The 25,363-nt window shown below is 34.0% G+C and overlaps 1 protein-coding gene and 1 long non-coding RNA gene across 3 annotated transcripts; both read left to right on the top strand.

The window, feature by feature from the left end:
- The first annotated feature begins 820 nt into the window (after positions 1 to 820).
- LOC131646230 (uncharacterized) lies at positions 821 to 2,767 on the top strand. Of its 2 annotated transcripts, none has more exons than XR_009297355.1 (5): positions 821 to 916; positions 1,193 to 1,519; positions 1,691 to 1,829; positions 1,928 to 2,096; positions 2,242 to 2,767. It is a non-coding gene; the product is annotated as an uncharacterized LOC131646230 (long non-coding RNA). The 2 variants fall into 2 exon arrangements; XR_009297354.1 differs by having other exon boundaries at positions 846 to 916; positions 1,022 to 1,519.
- A 1,168-nt stretch (positions 2,768 to 3,935) lies between these two features.
- On the top strand, positions 3,936 to 24,029 carry LOC131651030 (nucleobase-ascorbate transporter 7-like). Its single transcript, XM_058920713.1, has 15 exons — positions 3,936 to 4,696; positions 6,094 to 6,298; positions 13,134 to 13,231; positions 13,341 to 13,517; positions 13,597 to 13,697; positions 13,802 to 13,877; positions 13,976 to 14,035; positions 14,121 to 14,296; positions 19,249 to 19,345; positions 19,451 to 19,537; positions 19,644 to 19,702; positions 22,951 to 23,042; positions 23,131 to 23,208; positions 23,294 to 23,436; positions 23,618 to 24,029. Exons 2-15 carry the CDS (start codon positions 6,094 to 6,096, stop codon positions 23,810 to 23,812), a joined length of 1,644 nt encoding a protein of 547 aa, XP_058776696.1. The 5' UTR covers positions 3,936 to 4,696; the 3' UTR covers positions 23,813 to 24,029.
- Positions 24,030 to 25,363: the final 1,334 nt, after the last annotated feature.

Here is a 25,363-nt window from a genome sequence, read left to right as displayed (position 1 = left end):
TGATATCAATGCAGCCAAATTTCGGACAACCAATTCTCGGGAAAGATACCCAATTTATTCAGAATTGGACTAATATCAATACGATGTATGCACTCTCCTTTTTTATTTTTAATTTTCCTCAAATATAATTGTATTTGTATTGCTTGAATTCAAAAGAGAAAATTATGCATGGTTACTTTACTTTTGACAGAATGATTCAAGGGAGTGGATTAAGTGGACCAATTCCTTCCAAAATTTCACTTTTGAGAAACTTAACTGACTTGTATATATGATATTTTATATTTCGATAAAGCATGGGATGGAGTTTAACTTTCATTTTAATTGTGTGACTTTTAGTGTAAATTTGTCAAGTTCAGGAGGACATGTTTGTCCTAGACTTTTAGTGTAAATTTTATATCCCAATTCCTTCCAATATTTTTTGATTATTTGACTAATTTCCATAATTGATTTAGGTAACTGTAGATATGGTGGAGACCTTGCAAAGTAGTTAGTAGCCTCTTTGCTCAGTGTTCTTACTAGTTGTGGGAGTGTTAGAATACCCTTTACAGAGAAGACTCCTCAAAAAGTATGGTCAATCCTTAAGTTTCTCAAAATATTATCACCCGGCAACACTTTCGTTTTCCACTCACTTTTTCTTCCTTCTCTGTGGTCTTTTAAACAGGTGGCCAATATTAAAGTGAAAGAACTTGGAAATAATCCAAAAGTTTATATTTGGGACGGGCAAGGTAAAAATTTATTTAGGTTTCAAATAGATTATTTACTCCTTTAAATATTTTAAAAAGATATTGAGTGGTTAAACTGACAATAACATACCACTTTCAGGACCTAACCCACATATGGGCCACCTAGCTTGGGCTGATGCATTTGTTGTCATAGCTGATTCTGTTAGTATGATAAGTGAAGCTTGCAGCACAGGGTAAGCTTGTGAATAAGTATTTCTAAAATTAACACTAATTTAAATACTTTCTCTTGGTTCAAGTATTTTATATTATGATAATAAACTATTTTGTTTGTTCCACAGAAAGCCCGTTTACGGTGTGGGGTCTGAGCGTTGTAAATGGAAGTTTGTCGAATTTCACAAATCATTGAGAGAGCGGGGAGTTGTAGCTAGTTTATCCTTCTATGTTTTGTAGCTAGTTTTTTGTTTCCTATAATGATGATTGTGGCTTGCTTCGTTGTCGGTCATTTCTAGGTTTTCCGAAAGGATGATAGAGCCAGTCTTGATAGGAAGGAGTTGTTTAAGAACACTTTGAGAAAAGCAGCTTATGCATGGAAAAAGATTATTGAGCTTCGTCTTACGGAAAAGGAAGCTAATAAGCTTAGAAACTTTGTGGATCAGCCTGCTTTTACAGATCTTCATTGGGCATAATTCTAATTAATTTATGGTACTATGGTATACGTGAGGCAGGCAATTGTGGCTGATGCATCGACTGCTTTGTCACGAGCAGTTTGCATTGCTACTAGATATAGTGTTGTTCGAAGACAGTTTGGGTCTCAGAATGGTAGTCTTGAAACACAGGTAAGGTTTAAAACATATGGATGCAAGTATGTTGCTTGTCAAAGAATTCATAGTTTTTAGATATTTTGCTTATGGAAATTTTTTCAATAAGTAAATATATGCCAATTCATTTTAATTTGATTGTGTAAATTTAGGTAGTTTTCTTTTCACCAACAATTTTTTTTCAATAAGGATAAATTTGAAGGTGAAGAATTTTGAGAACTCAACAACAATAGATATAGCAGGCAGTGGTGAGATCAAAGGTATATTACTAAGTGCTGGAGTCCTTGCCATGGTTGTTGGCAATGATACACTCTTAGCTGGAGCAGAGGTAACTACTCACACATTGGTTTATGGTTGTATAGTATGTTTTGTTCTCTTACTTTTGTAATAATTCATTTCTGTTATCTATCAATTATGTTGAGTTAGATTATTTAAATCGCATGATGGTGTAATTTTTGCATGGAGAGGCAGTTCTAAATCCAATTCCCCTTTTGAACTGGTTGCATCACTATGCGGACACACTAAATCTGTTGTTTGCCTGGCTGTTGGATGTAACAAGATGTTGTACTCAGGATCCAAGGATCAAAGCATCAAGGTATATTTTGATTGTTTGGCAATAAAGAGTCTCTGTGAATCTTCAGTGGTTTTTTGCTTTTCTATGTTAGCTCTACACAATTGCTTGTTGCTTAATATATGTTTTATTTGATAAATTGATAATGATTTCTTATTGTTTTGTTCAGGTTTGGGACCTAGACAAATTTGAGTGTAAAATGACACTCAATGCGCATACAGGAGAAGTCACATCCCTTATTTGTTGGGACAAATTCTTGCTATCCGGTTCATCAGACTGCGCTATCAAGGTCTGGTATAAAACCGTCGAGGATACTTTGGAAGTTGCATATTCACACAATGTAGAAAACATTTTTTAACATTTTTTAAGAAATTAGAGGTTTGTTGTGTGGCTCTGAATTACTATATGATGAATAATTTTGTAGACTTTGCTTGAGAAGATGAAGTCGGTGTACACGAATGTAGAAGGTCTTCCTCCGGATCGAATTGTGGAAAGCAATTGCTTCTCCAGGGCGTGGTATTTTGGCCATGGATGAATCCAATGCTACATGTGGAAAGCGGTTGGATTCAATTGGACTAGAGAACACCGAAGCTAATCGTCAAGTATGGCGTAAAATTATATATGAAGAAAGTGTTATGACTTGGTTAAAATATAATTTTTATGTGTATGATTTTATAGTACTTGAAATATTATGAATGCACATGATTTTGTATACTTTTTGGTTAATATTAAAAATATTTTGACTTAGTTAAAATATGATTTTTATGTGTATGATTTTATAGTATTTGCAATATTATGACTGAAAATGAAATATAACTAAATGGTGTATATTAAATAGGGTGTAAATAGATTTAAATATAATATAATTGTTCATTCATAAATGACGTATTTACACCCGATTTTTATTAAAATAGGGTGTAATTAAGAAGGTATCTACACCCAATTTTAGTTAAAAGAGGGTGTAATTAAAACGTAATTACGCCCAATTACACCCGATTTTTATCAAAATAGGGTGTTATTAAAACGTAGTTACGCCCAATTACACCCGATTTTTATTAAAACAGGGTGTAATTAAAACGTAGTTACGCTCAATTACACCCGATTTTTATTAAAACAGGGTGTAATTAAAAACGTAATTACGACCAATTACACCCGATTTTTATTAAAACAGGGTGTAATTAAAAACGTAATTACACCCGATTTTTATTAAAATAGGGTGTAATTAAAAACGTAATTACGCCCAATTACACCCGATTTTTGTTAAAATAGGGTGTAACATAGAACATATTTACACCCGATATTCTTAAAATAGAGAGTAATTACGAACGTATTTACACCCGTTTTACACCTGTTTTAAATGGGTGTAAATGCGTTAGACATTTCTCACCCTGTGGATATACACCCGATTTTTATTAAAAATAATGGGTGTAAATTTAATAAAAAACGGGTGTAAATTAACATTTTTGTACTAGTGAATATATTAAAATTAAATGAAATTTTGTAATTGGTTGAATGTACATTACCCAATTTTTTGTGATGGGTAAAGAAGTTGCCGCCATGATTATTTCTATAAAAAGATAGCCATCTCTCAAACTTGTTCTATCTTTGTGTTTGGTTTAAAGAAAATAAAAAACACAAGACCTACTTCTTTTTGCAGAGAAAGAGCCTATCATGTGATTATAATTTCCTTCAGCAAAAGAAACAAAACTACAAAACAAATGAGAAAGTATAATAGTATGATTAAAACTATGTGGTATTCAAAGAAGTTGTCGCCATGATTATTTCTATAAAAAGATAGCCATCTTTCAAACTTGTACTATCTTTGTGTTTGGCTTAAAGAAAATAAAAAACCAAGACCTACTTCTTTTTGCAGAGAAAGTGCCGATCACATGATTATAATTTCCTTCAGGTATTCAGTCCATATAGGTGCATGTCATGTCACGGTGGAATAATTTGTAATATTATGGAAAAGGTTGAAAAAAATGAAAAAAAGTATTTATATTAATGTATATATGCTTTCCTTGTTTTTATGTTTAACCAGAAGAAGGGGCATAATCTTAATTTATTAGCTTGAATTGCATCTTAAGTAAAAATAATCAATTCTAATTTCTACATAATGAAACACAGCAATATTTATATGCAGTGGATACCCAATACACTTCTCAAAAGGAAATCCAATTAGAACTAGAAAATTAAGAACAACACCACTATAACAATCAAAAGGAGCTTTCTGATACTCCCCAGCGAGATTCTCAAAAAAGTTAGTTTTCCCTTGAAGCCAAATCAAAAGGATTCTCAGCATTATAAACTTTCTTAAACCCAACTTCACACAACAATCTGTCCTCAATATACTTACTCATCAAACTCCCCATTCATCTCAACCAAAGCACAAGGAAGCTCACAGATAAAGTCTTTCTGAATTTCAACAGCTTCCCCGCACAATCATCTTCACTCGCTCCAGCCGCCGTCGCGTACACTCAAAGACTGCCGAACACACCCTTCGTCCATCGCACTCAACCTTGTCGATTTCCAACCACCGATTTCATTCGCCTTGGCCGTCACAACAAATCTAGTCAGAAAATCACACAGTTGAGACACAATCTCGTAGCATTGACTCAGATCAGGTATGCCTTTCTATCTCTTTGATATGTTGGTTGCATGCCATTTGATTTCAACGTGAAAATAAAGAAAAGAGAAAACAGAATATTCCATGCATTTTCATTTTGAAGAGGATCTCTTGTATACTTTTTAATGTTATCTCTGTTTTGAATGTTATCCAAAATATATAAAATAAAAAAAAGAAGAGTTATTTCAATTTTCAAGTTATTCAATTTCAACGCATACTGGTGTATTTGTTTTTGTATATCATTGCTTTTCTATTTTTGTTTTGGTAATGCTTGGATAAACATGAATCTTGAAGAACCCGCAAAATATTTTTTTATTTAGTGTAAAAATCACGTTTATTCTTCATGGGATGCTACCGGAGAGGATAGTTTTATTTTTCAGTTTTCCTATTTTTATTCCAAATTTCCATACACCTATGATACACCGCAGATCATCACAAAACAAAATAGTCTGGCACGGAAACCAAATAAGTATACAATTATTAAAAAATTTAAATTAATATCTAAATAGTGTAAAAATACGGTGTATGTACAAATATCTTTTCTCTTTATTTTCAGGTTCCTGTCTACATCTTGTTTTGCTTGCTCCCACGCTCCCACGGACAACATAAAATATTAAAATGTGTCATGACTACTTTTGCTACTTTTTCGAAAAAGTTTAACCAAAATTTCATCATTTTTGCTCTCTTCATATGCAAATACGTTAATTACTTACCACTCCACTTTGCCTCTATAATATTCTAACTAATTAATCAAATTATTGATGAATCATCAGAAATGATTATTAACACTTTAAATAATCAATAATATTACACTATTGTCTTTTATTTATTAAATTTAAAGAATTAAAATAATAAATAATAATAATAATTAATAGAAGATATATTGAGAAATTTGACATTAATGTTGAACTAAAATCATAAAGTGACTTGTAATTTAGGATAAATTATTTTGTACAAAGTGACCTATAATTTAAAACTATAATTTAAGACATAGAGAATAAGTAAGCAAAAATTATAGGAGCTCTTACATGGAATGGTATGTTGGATCATGCACAAAATTTGTAGGTGAATCTATGAAAAAAATAAAGAATTTAAAAAATGAATAAAATTGAGAAATATATAGAGTAATTGAGAAAAATTCTAACAAATGACCTTAACAATATGTTGATATTTGTTTGATTGTTTAATACTTTATGAAAATACTAAGATTTTAAATAAAAGCGTTTGCATAAAGTTTTTCTTGATTTTGATCGGTATAAATATTGTGACACTAGTTGTGGTTGTCGCGGTGTAAATTATAGTATCAGTTTCGACATCGTAGTAGTGAACCATTTTTAAAAACCTTGTATTATATATGAGTTTCTATTGTTCATTCTTAAATTGGTTTCTTCTTAGATGTCTCAACAAGATTCAGATTATCACTCGGATGGACAAGAACCATCCGGTGCGCATGAGGAGGTGGATGCACCCACGACCACACCATCATCTGGTGTGTATGACGAGCAGGATGTGATAGCACCCACGACCACACTATCTCCGCATCCTGTTGCAGAGTTGCTGCCGAACGTATCATATTGCGTTCTATCGTCACCTCCATGGGGTTAGTTGTTTCTTTTCAATGCACTATTATAGCTACAACTATATATATATGGTGTGACTTGACTAGTTGTGAATTTGGAGGTGTTAGAGATCTGCATCACATTATCTTTTTAATTTATTTATGATATTTCTACTTCCTCATGCTGTAATGTTTTGCCATATAATCAATATTTAAAATAACCCATTTAACTACCATCAAAATAACCCACACCGCACTTTTAGAGTAACCGAAGTTATATGCTGGATGTACATAATCATTATATGGTTCAAGAAAAAGAGAAATATTAAGTTATCAATGTGATTTATAACTGAAACTGAAAGATGAGTAAACTCATTTTATTTTATGGCTGGCTTCTGAAACAAAAGTTATAACAATAGATATGCAAAGCATAATGTGAAGTATGTCTAATTAAGTATACGTGCAATTTCATGACACCATAGTTGTCAAAATTGAAATCTCAATAAAGAGCGTTAGAATATATAAAAAGCATAAACCTTAGAATCGCAACTTGGATTGTAAGATCCCCACAAATAGAAAAATTATAAAAAAATAACTAGGAAAAATAACATTAACATAAAATTCGGATTAACTTAATCATAATAGCAAATAATAGCAAATGTTCAATTAAAAAAGCATAACTTCCTCAAACATAAAACTCATAACAGCAACTTAAAACATATAATGCATAACAACTCAAAACATATTCCAAACTACTTATTTTAACTCAAATATTATCTAAAATATATCATTTAACAAATCCTTCATGACATTCTGATCATCAAGGAAAGCATCATTTTATTCTTCATGAAACTCATCATCAAGGTAATGAATCTCCAATTCATTTTCGACAGTGGTAGTCCCATTCCTTCCTTCAATATTGGTAGCATCAATTACATGCCCCCTTTAGTAGTGGCAGTTTCAAAATCATCTTCTATAGTAAAATCTAAAATTTTGTTTTCAAAATATTCATCATTGTTGAGAATGCATTCATTATCAGATACAACGTCATCAAGATTAAACTCTTTTTTGTTTCTTCTGTTTTTCTCCTTCTTGGCCAATTTTGAATTGATCATAACAAAAACTATGACATTCATCATCTTTTGCTTAAAACGATTTCTTCTTTTTGTGTGAACCTAATAGATTCAAACTTAATCAATATATACCAAGTGGTGGAGTATTTTCAAAATTGAAATTTTAATATTAAGTTTACCATTTTGAAAGCACTCCAATTTCTCTCGCACCCGGATGAACTACAAGTTAAGCGTAGCACGCAAATTGCAAAAGCTTGAAGCTTCGAATGCTCGTCCCCATATGACTCCCACAATTGGGTTGGAGTTTTGGTTTTGAGTGCATCCATGGAAATCAGACTACCAAAAAAATTTGCCTTTTTCTTAAAATCCTCAAGTTGTGTATCAGTTTTTCTAATTTCGGTAACATCTCCCACCATTCTTTGCAAGCAATCATACATTCCACGCTTGACTTCATAGTTCTCTTTAAAATCAACACTGTAGTATAGTTGAGGATTGATGTAGTATCCTGCATTATGTAGCAGTCTATGGAGTTGTTTATCCCACCTCGCATCGATAGTATCCCATAGAGGTTTGAAACTAAATTATAGAAAGAAGTTCTTTTTGAATTAGTTTCAGTACAAGGCACCATCACTAGAAAGTATGTATATATTATGCAGTATAATATATTTACCTTCTTTGGACACCATTGTAGTTAGTTTGACTTTTTTCTTTGGCTTCACCCGAATCAACTAATTGAAGTACTTTGATTAATGGAAAAGCATTTTTCCAACAAATGACAATATTTTTTTAAAACTCTTTATCTATTACAACTTCTTCAATCTGCTTTCCTTTGGTTGATTTGGCAAACTTACTTGATGTCCACTCATTATAGGTGAACATTCTTATCAATGCTCCTTTATCCTCCATGAGGCAACCCAAAGTTAAATATGAAGTTGCAAATCGAGTTACAACTGGCTTCACCAAATCTTTTCCTTTGGTGAAGTGTTGTAACAAAGAAATGAGAGAAGGCTTAGAATAGATATATTGAGTTACCTTCTTACCATTTCCAATTGTATCATGATGAACTGTGGTCTTTTTTTTCAAAATCTTCTAGCATTCGGTCTATGCAGTGTGTTACACACGGTGTCCAATATAATTTCTTTTTTTTCATTAACATAGCTTTAACAACTTTGTAGTTTGCTGCATTGTCAATGACGATTTGAACTACGTTTTGTTCCCCTACTTCTTCCACAATCTGATCAATCATCTCAAATATTTTATCATCTGTTTTTGATATATGATATGCGTCAATCAACTTTAAAAAAACAGTACCTTTAGTGTTGTTTACAGTTTAATATCATTCTCCTTATTTTATTGGTCAATCGGTCAAACATAATTGTGCACCCTGTCTTTTTCCAAATAAGTTTGTGTTCTTCAATGTCTTTTGTTGTCTCCTCCATTTTTTTGTTTCAAATTCTTGATTTTGATATCATGATATAAAGGTGGCTTAAATCCAAGACCATGTCTTGAAACTAACTCTAACATTCTTTGAAATTCTTCATTGTTTTCCACATTAAAGGCAATGTCGTTGTTGTAGATGAATGAAGCAATTTCCAGACACGCTTCTTCTCTCAGATTTTTTTAAAACATTGTTAATTATGGCTTGATTATTCCTCTTCTTGGAAAGATTTTTTGGTGTAGCATTTGAGTCATTCTCCACTGGCCTTTTCCCTCTTTCACATTCAACATATGTATCATCATCCAATTTTTTGTTGTGATTTACTAGTAATGTTTTAACAATTTCCCACATTTATACCTTCACTTCATCAGGAATAAATTTACATTCTCAAACATTGACTTGTGTACTTGCCAAATGATGCTTCAGCCCATACACACCTCCAATGAGTACTTTTGCACAACAATTGCATTTTATTTTTCTTGTTCCTCATTAACAGAAACCCCATGATATATCAGTTCTACCAAACATATTAATTTTGAACTCTGGGGGTGCATATGGTGAAGCCCTAACCACTGGAATTGAAAATATCGTGGTTTTTTATTGAAAAAAATTGTTTTATAAGGAAGGTGCATTGGAGTAAGGATGGAAAAGATGAGAATAATATAATGACTTGATTTGCATTTATAGAGGAAATAGATAAAGAGAAGAAACCCAATCATCATGGTTAGGCAGTAGAGTTCTAATGATTTTGATGGCTAGGCCGCTTTCACGATGATTGGTTTGCATTTCTCAAGAGTATATTTAATATATTCTAAGTCCCAAAACCCTAAAATATAAGCGCATCCATTAAGGTTAATAACAGGTCAGATTTTGGGTCGGGTAAAAAAGATCCAAAATAGATCAAAATAAAAAACTTGAATTGTTAGGATCTTACGATCCCACGCTCTTACACTCTTCCTCTATGCATTCATCGCTCCTTCCATATTCATAATCTTTCTGCCAATAAAAGCCATGGATGGTTCCCAACTCCTAAGATCGTACGCTTTTGGGAGTTAAAACGCGATCCTAACAGCCATGCATGACACAGTGGCTATCCAAATGAAGTATGTCTAATTGATTTTAAAAAATCAAAATCCAAAGTTGAATATGTTTAATTTTTTTCTGATAATCAATTAATATTGAGTTAGGCAAAATATTTCAAATTTGAAACTTTTCAATATTTCCAACAGAGAGTATAGATGACCAATAATTATCAAATCCATTGTTGTAAATACTTCTAATATCAAAAGACATATTTCTATGCTAACCTCAAAGAGAAAAATAAGCAAACTACCATGCCTAAGTTATAAGACAACAATGGGAGGAAACTGACTGATTTCTAAGATCTTGAAAATGAGATTCTACACTTCTATGGAGAGTTTATTTGAACTGCATCCCCAAATCTCCCCCATGTTGACATAGATGCCCTTAGAAGAGGTAGACAACTTCCAGTAGAAAAACACTTTTGCCTCATTCAACCAGTCACTGACAGAAATTTGGCAGGCGCTTCAGAGTAATGGAGACAATAATGCACCTGGTGCAGATGGTTACAATGCTAGGTTTTAAAAAACTGGAACATCATAAAGGGAGACTTGATAAGTGCAGTTCAGGAATTCTTTCAACACAAAAGGATATATGCAACTATAAATTGTGCACAGGTTACCTTGATCCCCAAGACAAATGAGGCCAAAAATATGAAAGACTTGAGACCTATAACTTTCTGTACCACAATGTACAAAGTTATCTAAACAATTTTGACTTTAAGACTGAGCAAGGTTATATAAGTGATGTTGTAAATGATAGTCAGTTTGCCTTTGTCCCTCGCAGAACAATACAAGATAACATCATAGTGGCTCATGAGTTGATAAGAGGTTACAATAGGAAACACCTTTCTCCAAGATGCACAGTGCAAATGGACCTGTAGAGAGCATATGATACTGTAGAGTGGAAATCCCTTGAGCAAATCATGAAGGAGCTGAACTTCCCTAAACAATTTAATGATTTGATAATGGTTTGCTTTGAAATTGTCTCCTACATGTACACTTTCAATGGGAAAACAAGCAGGATCATCAAGGCAAAGAGAGGACTTCGACCTGATGATCCCATCTCCCCTCTTCTCTTTGTCTTGATCATGGAGTATCTTCACAGATTCCTAGCCAAGCTTTAGGATAATCATGATTATAATTAACATCCCAAATGTGCAAAATTGAGAATAACCAATATTTGTTTTGAAAACAATCTTCTCTTCTTCTCTAGAGGTGATGAGACTTCAATGATCCTAATGATGAAAGCCTTCCAACAATTCTCGGCAGCTACTATTTTGAAAGCCAACCCTAGGAAGTGTAAAGTCTACTTTGGAGGAACAAATGAGCTGGAAAAGAGGAAAATTCTGAAAGTCACTAACTTTAAGGAAGGGCAATTACCTTTCAAGTATTTAGGTGTTCCCCTCACTCGTAGAAAACTTACCATAGGCCAATGTTAACCACTGATAGACAAGATTGTAGCTAAAATCCACCATGGGACCTCAAAACTTCTGAGCTCGGCATGTAGATGCTAGTTGGTAAAAAGCACGTTGTTTATTGTGGTAACTTATTGGATGCAAGTGTTTCCATTGCCAAAAAATATCATTCATCAGGTGGAGGCTATTTGTAGAAGCTTTCTTTAAAGTGGCAAAGATTACAACACCAAAGCTCCAATAATTTATGATAAGGTGTGTGATCCAAGGTGTGCAGAAGGATTGAATATCACTGCTCTTAAGGATTGGAACAAGGCAACCATGTTAAAACTCCTGTGAAATATTTAAGGGAAAAAATAAACTTTGGGTGAAATAGCTTGATGAATATTATGTGAAGGGTATGAAAGCATTCCAAGTGCAAATTACTGCTACTTGTTCCTGGATACTTAAACAAATTATGAAGGCTAGAGATTTAATTGAGGATAGGCAGCAATGGCAACACATTGTGCAACAAAGGAATTTTCACACAACCAGGTGGTACCAGGCCATACAAGGGGAGAAGGAACATGTAGCGTGGGAACATGTTTTCTACTCCAATATTGCAAGACCTAGAGCAATTTTCCAGCTTTGGCTACTCTTCATGGGGCGACTAGCCACAAAAGTTAAGCTCATTCGGTTTGGTGTGAACTTAGATAAAACCTGCACTTTCTGTCATGAAGATGAATCCATGGATCATCATTTTTTTGCTTGCAGGAAAATATACAATATTTGGAAGATCATTCTGCAGTGGATTGGCTATTTGAGAGATCCCACGCATTGGTGTGCTGTAACGCAAGAATATAATAGGAAAGGCTGAAGATGACAAATGCTTCGTGTGGCACTTGCAGAAACAATTTATTTTATATGGAAAGCAAGGAATGATCACATCTTCAATCAACTGGATATGGGGAACGAGATAATTCCAAGTATTTAGACTAGCATAACCACTCGAATTAGCTTATCTAAACACCTTAGAGAGCATGTCAATGTAGTCAGAATGAGCATTAGCTAGTTTCAGTTTGTATTATCTGTTTTTGTGGAATAAAAGTTTTATATTCTCCAAAAAGTGGAATAAAAGTTTTATATTCTAAAAAAAAAAGGCATATTTAATATTCAACACACCATGTTTATGTAAATAATATTAACGAAGTGAGAGGTATCCACACAAACTTCTAATAGGAGTCTAAAATACAACACATAAGCTTTTGAACATTTTTCTAAGGATTGTGGCTGATTGAAAACTTTCTCAATTGAGAGACTATATTGTTTTAATTGTGTACACAATTGGCATTCACATGTACAACTATGACTATTAAAAATGTTGACAATGTGATGTGATGTATGTATATATAGATATATGGTTTAAGTTGAGTTTAGTCATATTGTGTTTTGTGCGTGTGGAAAAAATGTTCAAGAAGCATTTAATTATGAAATTTTCAACTAATAGTAATTTGTTAAATTATTTCTTAATTTTTTATTAATTATTGCGAGGAGGATATGTCAAAACTGTTTTTGTGAAGCGTGAATGAGTAATGGTTGAGGAAGATATGTGAGTTAGGGATTATGGATGGCATATGTTTGTTAATTGTTTTTAAGGGGTAGATGCGTATTGATAAGCCGTATAAAGTCATGAGTGTTTGATAATTGGGCTAGGAGAAGATAAGAAAATGAACTTAGGTCGTGGTCAAGTACGATGGTTTCATGATTATTGGGTTCATGTGTTTCAATAGTAAAGGGTGGCTTGTTCTTCAAATGTTCATTACACATGTTTGTTTCTATGGGAGTGCCTTAATTAGTATAAATGTTGGTTTTAAAACTCTTTTGACATTCTAGGTGAGGCCATAGCGCTTGGATTTCAACATTATCTGGTAATGTTGGGGCAAACAGTTCTCATACCTTCTATTGTAGTTCCTCAGATGGGAGGAGGAGAGGTGAGTATCTATTCTTTAAGTTGAATATAAGAATGAAAATGGATTTGTGATGATGTTGTCTGAATTTTTAACTCTAACAATGCTGTTAAATTAATTTTTGTTTAAATAGATAGAGAAGGCCATGGTGATTCAGAGTCTTTTGTTAGTCGCGGGAATAAACACCATGGTGCAGAGTTTCTTTGGGACTCGTCTACCCGTGGTTATTAACGCTTCACATACATATGCGTCGACCACCCTCTCAATTGTCTTGGCGGGTAGATACAATGACATTGCAGATCCCACTGAGGTTGGTTAATTACGAAGCTCCTTGTAATTTCCATTAATTTTTTTTACTTAATCTAACTATTTTTGTGATCCATGTGCAGAGATTTCTACGGATTATGCGTGCGACGCAGGGTGCACATATGTTTGCTTCTGCCATACAGATCATTATTGGATTCAGTGGCAGTTGGCGCTATGTTGTGAGGTTGGTTCAACTAAGCATTCAAATGCTTAGTTTAGATGTTTTATGGATTTTTATAATTATTGAGATAAAAACATCTTTGTATAATTTGAAATATTTTTGTTTAGGTTCTTAAGCCCACTGTCTGCTGTTCCGTTGGTTGCACTATCTGGCTTTGGACTTCAGCGCTTCGGCTTTCCGATGGTATGGTATAATTTTTACAAGATCGATATGTTTCTCACACATTTACATATTATAATTTCTATGATTTAATTTTCTTACTTGTGACTTTTAAATCTTAGCTTGCACGATGCGCTGAGATTGGATTACCTGAGCTCGCAGCTCTGGTGATATTTACGCAGGTGATTTTTTTATTGTTTCCTTCATGTTACTTCTGTTATATTCCAACTAAACCTTGTATTCTAAAGCAAATTTTTCTATGAATAGTATCTACCTCATGTGAGGAGAGGGGACCGGCGCATTTTAGTCCTGGATCGATTTGCAATCATATTCTCGATCGTGATCATCTGGACATTTGCTCACGTTCTCACACTCGCTGGAGCATACAAGAAATCACACACCTGCAGGACTGATCATGCCAGAGTTATTGATGGAGCATTTTGGTAAGGATCATGTTATATTATAATAAAAGAGGATTGTTAGAAACTAGTGCAGAAAGAGTTAATTTTTTTCATCTTGTAACTGAATTTTGCTACACTCTCAAAGTTTGTTAAAGAGAGATAACACCTTGTTACTTATAGATGTAACAAGGTACCTTACTATAGTAGGTACAAACAACATCTAGAGCTGACATGTGTCAGTACTATTTGCATAAAACTGATACAAACTTTTATCTACTTTCTTACTATAATACCAACCCCTCCCCCCACATACTCAAGGGAAGACTAGAACCATGAGTTTGTGCTTTTGGCTCTGAAAACTGGTGGAGACAAGAGGTTTGGTGAACATATTACCAAACGGACCAGTTTCAGGTAGGGGTGTTCATGGTTCAATTTTCAAAAACCACTTTGATAACAAACCAGTTAATTGCTAAAACAGTTTAAGTTCAGTTTAAAACCAATTTAAAACGAGTTTACTTTTATAAACTGGTTTATAATAAGATTTTATTTATAAACTGGTTTTATATTAAAAACTTTTTTAGAACCAATTTTTTTAAATGTTTTTGTTTTTAGAAATTAAATCATTTTTTTTTACTTTTAAGAAAAAAATAATTTACAGAAATTTATTTTTAATTTTTTGAAAGAAATAATTTTTTTATTTTTGAAAAATAATTTTTTATTTCCAGCCTTTAAAAAAAGTCTATTTTTTATTTTTCAGAAAAATTTATCAATTTTTATAATTTTTATTTTCTAAATATTACATAGTTTATAAAATTCGGTGGCATTGTGATAAAATATTACGTCATATTCCGTCTATGACTGCAAGTGCAAGGCTATAACTGCAAGGCTGCAACAAATATCAAATATTAATTTTGTATATGATTAAGCTCTCTTTATTAACTTAACATCAACTATTCGATGTGTAATGCAATGTATACTAAACTTGAATTTTAACATCAACTAGAATTAAGCTTTATCTCCTTTTACGATTCAGATTCAGTGCATATATATTAACCACAAGGAAAAAGTTCAATAGAAATTATAACAGTAGAACATCTTTTTGGGTCTATTATACATAAATTATTATTTTTCATATTTTTTAAAATTATATATTTTATTTTTGAAATAATAACTTTTTCAATTTTAGTTTTTAAATTTACAAAAAAAAAAAAATTTATTTAAAAAATTCTATTTTTTTAAATTTTAATAATGTTTTTTAGAAACAGTTATGTAACGGTTTAAACCAGTTTTTAACTTAAATTTGGATAACTGAATTGTTTAAAAGATATAGTTCAGTTTATTAACGATTTAAATGATTCAAGTTTTTTTTATTTCAGTGCAATTCAGTTATAGCATATGGTTCCGTTAATCACATTTTTGCACCCCTAGTTCCAGGAACATGGAGAACCTGCACCTTCTTAAACATAACTTTCTATCTGACAAAGAAAAGATCAAACTCCATGTATTTTCTCTTGGCATGCATCAGAGGATTATGAGCTAGAAGCACTCCTCACTAGTTGTCGCACAAAATCTAAGGCACGTTAGTAGTAATAAACAATTCCTTAAGGAGAATTTGGATCCAAAGTAAGTTTACAGTGGCTTATAGAAGTCTTTTGAATTCTGATTCAGTTCTAGATCTGGCTCTACATTCTTTTTGGACCGCCGAGATATTAGATTAGGGCCAAAGTAAATAGCAGCCCGTGAGGTGCTTCATTTTTCATCTGAATCAAGAGCCCAATCAGCATCACAGAACACCTGAACAGTTGGGTAAATGGCTGTGTAAAGAAGAGTAAGATGGAGGCCATGAGTAAGGGTGCCTTTATGGTACCTTAAAATTCGTTCTGCTGCAATCCAATGAGTCTCAAAAGGGTGAGCCATAAATTGGCATTCCTTGTTGATTGAGTAGGCTATATTGAGGCTTGTTAGAGTGGCATATTGCATGGCACCTACTAGAGATCTGTACATGTAAGGATATGATAGTGCAGGTGATACAGGTGTTAACAAGAGTGCAGTCTAGCATGTTGGTCTTTTGAAAGAGATCTTTGATGTACTTGGATTGAGTTTGCATGAGAGAATAAGAGTCCACTTATTTAACTTTAATGCAAGAAAATAGTGTAGACCTTGGTGTTTAAGAGAGAATGCCACATTAAGTTTGGTAATGATAGACTGCAATATAGTAGATGATCTACCAGTGATGTAATATCACTGGTAGAGATACGTAAAGAGTGTGGGGTCACGTTTACTTTGTTTGAACTTAAGTTGAATTAGAGCAGCTTGCAACCTTTCAAACCATTTACTTAGAGACTGTTTAAACCCATACATAGCCTTATTGAGTTTCTAAACTAATTTTGGGGTTGCACTCTTAAACCCCTGAGGTTGAACCATGCACGCTTTCTCATCAAGTAGCCCATTGAGAAACACACTATTTACAACAAGTTGTTGAACGGGCCATCTATAGGTGATAGCAGTAGAAAGAATAATTTGATGGTGTTGGGCTTAAAAACTCGAGATAATGTTTCATTGAAGTCAAACCCTTCTCCTTGATGGAATACTTTGGCCATAAGTCGGTCTTGTATCGATTAATTGATCTATCAAAATTCTCTTTAATTCGAAAGACCCGTTTACTGCCAATGACTTATCATTGAGGAGGCAGTGGCACAAGTTTCCATGTGTTGTTGCTCATGATTGCATCATACTCTACTTTTATTGCTTCTTTCCACTGCAAGTTAGAGAGAGATTGTTTAACATTTTATGGCTCAGAGCTAATAAGTATTAATCTGAGTTCCAACCTGGGTTGTGAAAATCCAATTTTTCATGCTTGATGTTAAACAAGAGAGAGTAAGGGACTTGAAAATTAATGTAGGCAAAAGGGAGTCTATTGATTTGATAGATAACAGTAGAGCAGGCAAAGTCCCAATATGAAAGAGGTAAGGATGCTTGGGTAAGCAAAGTAACTCATGTGCCTACTATTTGCCTATGCTTTCTTTCTATAACTCGTTTTGATGATGTGTATGGGGGCAAATAACCCTATGAAGGATTCCTAATTCTGAGAGATACTTATTGAAAGGTTTAACCTCTCCTCACCGGTCTAATTGGAAAACTTTTATAGGCAGGCCATGCTGTAATTCAACCATGGTCTTAAATTATTTGAAGGTATTTAATGCATCAAACTTAGTACAAGCAACAACAAAGGACATATAATACTTGAACGCTGAGGTGGATACATTTGGAGAAGATCACCATAAATCAATTCTAAGGGTTTGGAATGTGTGGTGTGTGATGGTGAAGATGGAATTCTATGAGATTTTACCATATAATAGGCAGTATAAAATGAAGCACAATCAGCATTATTGAATGAAATATTACAACTACTGACTGACACTTATTAAGTTCTTAGTCATTAAGGGGGTAAGTAAAAGATTATGGAGAGTCAGAGGTGTGTGGGGTTGTGTGGGAGATGAAAAAAGTGCTAGAACCAGTTGAGTTATTTTGCAAACCTTGACCATTACAATTGAAGATTTGATCATGACCTTCAAATGGTATTACTTACTGCAAATTATTGGGATCACTCGTGACATGAAAAGAGGCTCCAGAATCAGGATACCAAGATGTATTGTGAGCTGTAGGCGGTAGAGTATTAGCCACAAAGGCATTAGGAAAAACCAAGGAATGAGGTATAGTCCACATAATCGCTGATTGAATATCAAAGGGATTAGCATTCCAAGGCTTATTGTGATAGCCTGCTTTAATGGTAGAAGCTGGTGAAAAGTGTTAATTGAACATGTGCCAGCAGTTGAAAGTTGAGTGACAAACCTTTGAACACACCTGACATTGCACAGTAACGGCAAAAGACCTGGCACCTCTGCCTCTCCCTGAGAGACCACCTCTTGAACCTCTACCACCATATAACTGATGAAATTAAGAGTTATGAGACTATGGAGTAGGCTGACTATTGGAATCAGAAGTAGCAGAAACAATATCTTCATTGGTAGAAGCTCAACACACAGTTACTGAGCTCTGGCGCGAGTTTGTTTATGAAAATGGTTTAGTAAAAAGTCCCATAGTTGATGAGCATGAGTACAACTAAGAACGTTAATAATATGGATTGCAGCCACGATAGAAGCATCTGATCCTTCTCCAAATAACAAGAGTAATTTGAATCCGCAGTACCAGAAACTCGAGCATCATCATCTGCAAACTGAGGTGGACTGCGTGAGCAAATAAAGAACTCAGTGAGATTGTGAGCGTTAAAGTACATTTTGATTTGTTGTTTCCACAAGTAAAAGTTCTTTTCATATAATTTTTGCTCAATATGAAGTGAAAATTGGAGGTGATTTAAATCAACTGTGGCTTTCGATATTGAGGACGATGACAAATCGGAGTTATGAGTAGAAGGCGACGGAGAATACTCCGATTACGGTGGTTCAACCATCGCAGGACATAGATCGGTGGCTTAGTCTGGTACCATGTTTGAAACTAGTGTAAAGAGAGTTAGGTTTTCTGTTTTCATCTTATAATAACTGAATTTTGTTACACTCTCAAAGTTAGTTACAATGAGCTAACACCGTGATACTTATACAGGTAACAAAGTGACATACTATAGCAAGTTCAAACTACATATATAGAGCCGATATGTGTCAGTATTAGTTATAATCAAATCTATAGAAGTTATTATCTACAATCTTACTCTAATAAGGACAACAATTATTGGTATGCTTAAATCGATAGCATGTCTGTTTTAAAGTTCACATTAAAACATATAATAAATGCAAACTATGATTATAATTGATACATAATTATGCTTCTTTGTTTTCACATGCAAATGGACACCGGTACGTAAAGTATATACATGCATTTGATGCTAATTGGATTAGGCAGTGTAGGGTTAGGTTTTTTTACAATATTGTTTAGGATCTATGTATAATAGCTTGGTTTTGACAAAACGTATTAATCAGGTTTTCTATTCCCTACCCATTTCAATGGGGAAGTCCTACATTTGATATGGGAGATGCATTGGCTATGACGGTTGCTTCCTTAGTAGCTTTAGTAGAGGTTTGTTAAATTTTAAGCTTCTTTAGAACCTCTCCTTTCTATATAATATGTTGCAAATTTTTATAACGATAGATTATTTCTCACTAACTTTTCAATTTTCTGCAGTCAACCGGAGGGCTCATCGCCATATCGAGGTATGCTAGTGCTACTCCATTGCCTCCTTCTGTACTTAGCCGCGGCATTGGTTGGGAGGTAAACATTTTTTAAATTATTTTTTAAATGACATAAGATTAATCCTATTCTTTTCTTTTTATTGGTAAATTGTATTAATGATTGCTTACTAATTGTTATGTAACAGGGGATAGGAAATTTGGTATCAGGGATGATAGGGACTGGGGTTGGAATATCAACTTCTATGTGAGTTTTTTTTTCTTTTCAAATTACAATATATTTGTTGAAATAAAGCGAGACCAAATACATTTAGATTAAAGTATTAAACCATGTGTTCGAGTAGCACAACAAGAATCTTAGAAAATCGCTTGGGTTTTGAGAGTGTGCTCCTCTCAAGGTCTCAGGTTCGAAAGTATCACTATAATCCAACCCAAAAATATTAGTGAATCCTTTGCCTACCAAGTGAGCTTTAAATCGATCAATATTACCATCTGGTCCAACCTTCATTGTATAAAGCCAACGACAACCTACTAAAAATTGCTTAGAGGGTATATGAACCAGTTCCTAAGTACCACTGCTTTGAAGAGCACACAATTCATTAATCATTGCTTGCTTCTTCTCGGGGTGAGATAATGTTTCACCTTAAGTTTTAGGAATAGAAACATAAGACAAAGACGACAAACAAATATACTACAAAGGGGGAAGACGATTATAACATAAACTATATAATATGGAGAAGGATTTTACGTTTGACGTATACCTTTTTCGAATGGAAATCATAAGATCAGACTTAGGTTGTAGGATTGGATTCCATGATGGTGAAGGAGTCGTAGGAGATTCTATAATAAGCCCAGGGACATGTACGACCTCATGGATTAGTACGACAAAACATGTAGACCTGAAGACTCGAGGTGGAATTGGGTGGATGGGATAGTTTGGAAACATGATTGAATGAGAGAATTTACTATTAAGGACAAACGATGGAATGTGATTTATAAGGTAACATGTCGAGAGTACATCAACCCCCCAAAATCAGAGAGGAACATTACCATGGAGAAGTAGGTTCCAAGTTGTTTCTACAATATTATGATTTTTGTGTTCGGTTACCCTGTTTCGTTGAGGTGTATGAGGGCAAAAGTTTTGGTGTAAAATACCATTGGACGACATAAAAGTTTGAAATTGTTGGGATAAATATTCACGTGCATCGTCACTTCTTAAGGTATGAATAGAGAAACCAAATTGAATTTTTATTTCTCGATAAAATTGTTTAAAAATAGAAAACAATTCAGATATATTCTTCATTAAAAATAGCCACGTGTAACGTGAAACTCGTCAATAAATGTTACAAAATATCTAAACTCAAAACTAGACATGGTACGCGAGGGGCCCGAAACATTAGAGTGAACTAACGCAAAAGGGGATGTATCTCGTTTACTCAATCAAGAAAGTGACTACGAGTATGTTTCCCAAACTGACAAAACCCTCAATATAAAGTGGATATTTTAGATAAACTGAACACCAACTTTTTACCTTGGGAAGACCTAATTGACCTAACTAGGCATGCATAATGAGTAGAGAATTTGTGGTGTAGCATGTGGTAGATGACGTAGAGAAGTAATAGAGGCCTTGATAATCACATCTGACACCAATCATCTATCCCAAAATGTGATCCTCAGGGTAACATTAATGTTAGTAAAGGTGATAGAACACTCAAGGGAACGAGTTAAACAAATGATTGACAGTAAATTAAATGAGAAATTAGGTATATATAGAACAAAAGTAACAAAGAGATATCGTAGAATTTGAACACTACCACTCCATTGGGATCAGGTTTGAGAACCATTCGCGGCAAATACACTAGGTAAGAAACCAGAGGTAGAGAGGGAAGAGAAAATATCGTTATTAGCGGTAACATCATTAGACGCACCAGAATCAAGGACCCAAGTTCCAAGAGGAGATGGTTGAGAGAGGAAAATAGATGAATTACTAGTGTTTGCAAATGAAGCAGTGGAACTATGATTCTGATTAGTCTAATAGCATTTGAGGAAATAATCGTTTCTAGGCGTAAAGTTTTGAAGAGAATGTGAGATCTACAGAGTGTCTGAATGATCAATTTGAGTTGCATTTATCTAGCGTGGAGTCTGCCGTGCAACTTCCAGCAACTGTCAATAATATGCCCAATCTAATTTCAATGGTCACACTTGGAACAAATTTTGGAGGATCCACCTCAAATGTGATTTTGATTGCTACCGAGTGAAGGAAGAGCAACAATATCCCCTAGTGTAGGGGCTGCAAGAGATGGAAGAAGATGGGTTAAAAAGTATGCGGTGTAGCCGAGCGGGATATTTGTTAACTAACTACATCATAGGTACTAACAGTAAAGCCTGGAAAAATCTGGTTACGAACGTAATCAAGTTCAGGTGGTAGTCCTATAAGTTCCAAGACCATGAAATACTCTCTTCATTGTTCGGCATGAGTTTTTGGATTGTGAAAGACATTAGAGTTGTGAAACTTGCTTTCAATGTATCGTGCTTACTCAGACATGCCTACTTATCCATATTCTCTAAATTTAGAGTTGCATTAGAGGATGACACTGTATAGAGGATGGATATCGTTGGAGAAGACTTTCTTGGTCTTTTCCCAAACCTCATAGCCCGTGGAAAATGCTTGGTACCGCACTTGGAGGTTAGGTACTACGGAAAACCATAACATAGTGCATAAAGAGGCATCAATTTCCTTCCATTTAGCTAGTGTAGTTGCAGTAACATCAACCAATTTTGTGGTTAGGTGAACTTCATATCCCTGACCTTGATACCACATCTTGACGACACCGACCCAAATGTTGTAGTTGGATGTTCTGTGATTAGAAATTTAAAATGGAGACCAGATTTGGGTCCGGTGTAGATAGGTGAGTGGGGCGGGCAAAGAAGTTGCGAGATCGAGTGACAGTCGCACGGTCACGCGCTGGTTGTGCGACGGCTCGTGAATCCCATGAGCGGGAACAAAGATGACGCATATAGTTGTTTTGGAGGCGACGATTCAACTAGTAGGGTTGGTTCGCCGGAGTAACTTTAGGAATGGTGAAGAGGGTGGCGGCGAAGTGTTTACTGGGAAAATTTTAAAAGTGAGAGGTAAACCTGAGTGATGACACAGTTTGTAAAATAAATTCTAACCAGAAGACAGTGGGTCAACTAGTATATCACGACTGAGAATTTCCTCTTAGTAGGATCTGGTTACTATGTTGAAATAAGCGAGACTAAGAGAACTTCGTCATAAACCGTGCATCAGAATAACACAAAAAAAGATGTATTATATAAGAACAAATACATATCAGAATATTAATTACATAGATATCCTATTCTATTTTCAAATACACTAAGGAATATTTTAAAGAGTTTACTTTTTCTATATATACATATGTAATATTAACAATCTTTTTCTTATTAAGTTACTATGCTTTTATAGTAAATATAATTTATTGAATTTTTCTGCAGAGAAAATGCGGGATTGATAGGCATGACACGAGTTGGTAGTCGAAGAGTTGTCCAAATATCGGCTGGATTTATGATATTTTTCTCCATTTTTGGTAAATTTATAAAGCTAACATTTATGCTAATACTTTATTTCTTCTTTTGTGAACTATAATACTTATTATAGTGTTTTTTTATATGCAGGAAAGTTTGGAGCTTTGTTTGCTTCAATCCCAGCTTCCATATTTGCAGCATTGTACTGCATTTCATTTGCTTATGTTGGTAAGTATAGTTACCTAAAGGGTCTTATTTTTACTAGTCATAATCTAAGTTTTATTTTTTAATTTTGTTGTCTTTCTTAACATAGGTTCAGGAGGCCTTGGCTTGCTTCAGTTTTGTAATCTGAACAGCTTTAGAGGGAAGTTTATCTTGGGATTTTCGATTTTCATGGGATTCTCCATACCACAGTATTTTGTGGAGTATGGTCCTATGCGTACCAGAGCACGATTGGTATGTATGCGTTTTTCATTTATGTATTAGTTATCATATAATAATGCAACATTTTAAAAACATGTGTAAATTAAATTGATTAGCCCAATCGGTTGAGTAAAATCTAAACCAAATGATAGATAAAATAACGGATTGAATTTGTGTCGCTTTTTAAAAGGATTTCTCAACAAAATTTCTGCAGTTTAATGATATGGTGAACGTTCCGTTTTCATCCGGAGCGTTTGTTGCTGGTCTGCTGGCTGTTGTTTTGGATTCGGTTTTGCTTCGGAGGAGTGATAGCCGTACTCATAGAGATCGAGGTATGCATTGGTGGGATAGATTCACCTCCATGGGAGCTGACAGTAGGAGTACAGAGTATTATTCTCTGCCGTTTTAGTTTTATTTTCATGCCGTTTATTTGGAGCAGTGTTGGAGTTAAGGATTGCGAAATACTATTTTCCGCCGTTTTAGTTTTATTCTCATGCAATTATTTGGAGCAGTGCCTAGGCTAAGACGTATTTCCTAAATTTAGTGTCGAAGTTATGTGTATAATCTATATTTATTTAATGGATCAACATGTTATATACCAACTAACAGTTACCATCTCAATTAGGATTAAATAGATGAAGTTTGCATAAATATATATTGCAGTTGTGGAATCTCATAAGTTTATGAAAGCAACATTTTCTTCCATGATCTCTCCAATTTTATTCTGTTTTCTAGAACAATTACATAAGTGAATATTTGTAACATTAAGTAGCAATATAAAATCAGTACCAAGTTATGTATTATGCAAGAATGAAATAAGAAAGTTTGAGCTAATTGTAAAATAAAAGAATCAATAATACAAAACTTAGTAATTGTTAAAGATTTTAGAATAAATATAAATAAAAACTTTGAAATGAAATTGTAGGACTTTACTCCTAAGGGAGTCCTTCCAAATATTCTTAAAGGCTTGAGTTGAAGTCATGCCTAAGTCAGGTTTGGAAATACAAAATATCAAATACCAATGGAAGATGAAATAAACATTACTCTCTAACACGCATAATGTGATCTATATGGATGTTGCTGTAGCGACTCGGAAAGATCTTAAAACATCTAGCATCTTGCAAGGAGATCACGTTCTCGAAAGATTTGATGAAACATCTAGCGTCTGATTGTGTCTTTTCTGTCAAATGCTTTTATTGAAACCTTTTCCTGATATGATGAACAAGGTTTTATCAAGTCTTATTCAACATGAGAGGCAACATAGTTTGAATTTAAATGCAAATAAAAGACATGAATAATAAGTCACCTCACTTTGCAACAGAGGAGCTTATTGAGCTAATCGATTTGTTCCATTTATACAAACTTCCCAATTTTCAAGACGGAGTACCAGAAGCACCGGAAAATAACGTTTACTTAAATCTTCTTCACAGTCACATGTATACCTTCTCGAGTGTGTCTCACAACCCACTTCATGGTCGGTCGCAGCATTATTGAAACCATACATAATGTATATTATGATTAATACCTGGATCATAAATTCAAAGAAAAAGATGAAATTATTCGTTGGGATGGAATGAGTCGTTTGCAGCAGTATGCTCTTAATCGCTTTTAATGCCATATTTTCCTTATACGAACAAGGTTTTCTCTAGTCTTATTAAACATGAGAGGCAAAATAGTGTTGAATTAGATAATTCAAACGCAAATGCACTTGTGGATGCTGAACATAAACAAAATGAAAACCTTACCATAGACGAATACTGAGGATTATTAACAATGCTTAACTCCAAAACATAATTATATTTAAAACTAAGAATTATAAACATGAACAAATATTGCAGAGCAGCAAAAGGCGAAAGAATGGTTCGCTATGTCATCATCAAACGGCTCCTTGATTATTGTTGTTAGAGGTCCTTTCATTTTATACCTGAGCAGCTTAATTTCTTTTAAGCATTAAGTGAAG

Source organism: Vicia villosa, linkage group LG2 (assembly GCF_029867415.1).
Source record: "Vicia villosa cultivar HV-30 ecotype Madison, WI linkage group LG2, Vvil1.0, whole genome shotgun sequence".
NCBI classification, from domain to species: domain Eukaryota; kingdom Viridiplantae; phylum Streptophyta; class Magnoliopsida; order Fabales; family Fabaceae; genus Vicia; species Vicia villosa.
The sequence above is the reverse complement of the archived record's forward strand: the minus strand, read 5'-3'. Positions and strand labels throughout refer to the sequence as shown.

Bases quoted from the DNA above. Each gene is read 5' to 3' on its own strand.
- LOC131651030 (XM_058920713.1), top strand. From the start codon at position 6,094: ATGTCTCAACAAGATTCAGATTATCACTCGGATGGACAAGAACCATCC. The intron at 13,232-13,340 runs GTGAGTATCTAT...TTGTTTAAATAG, and splicing joins CTCAGATGGGAGGAGGAGAG to ATAGAGAAGGCCATGGTGAT. The intron at 13,698-13,801 runs GTTGGTTCAACT...ATTTTTGTTTAG, and splicing joins AGTTGGCGCTATGTTGTGAG to GTTCTTAAGCCCACTGTCTG.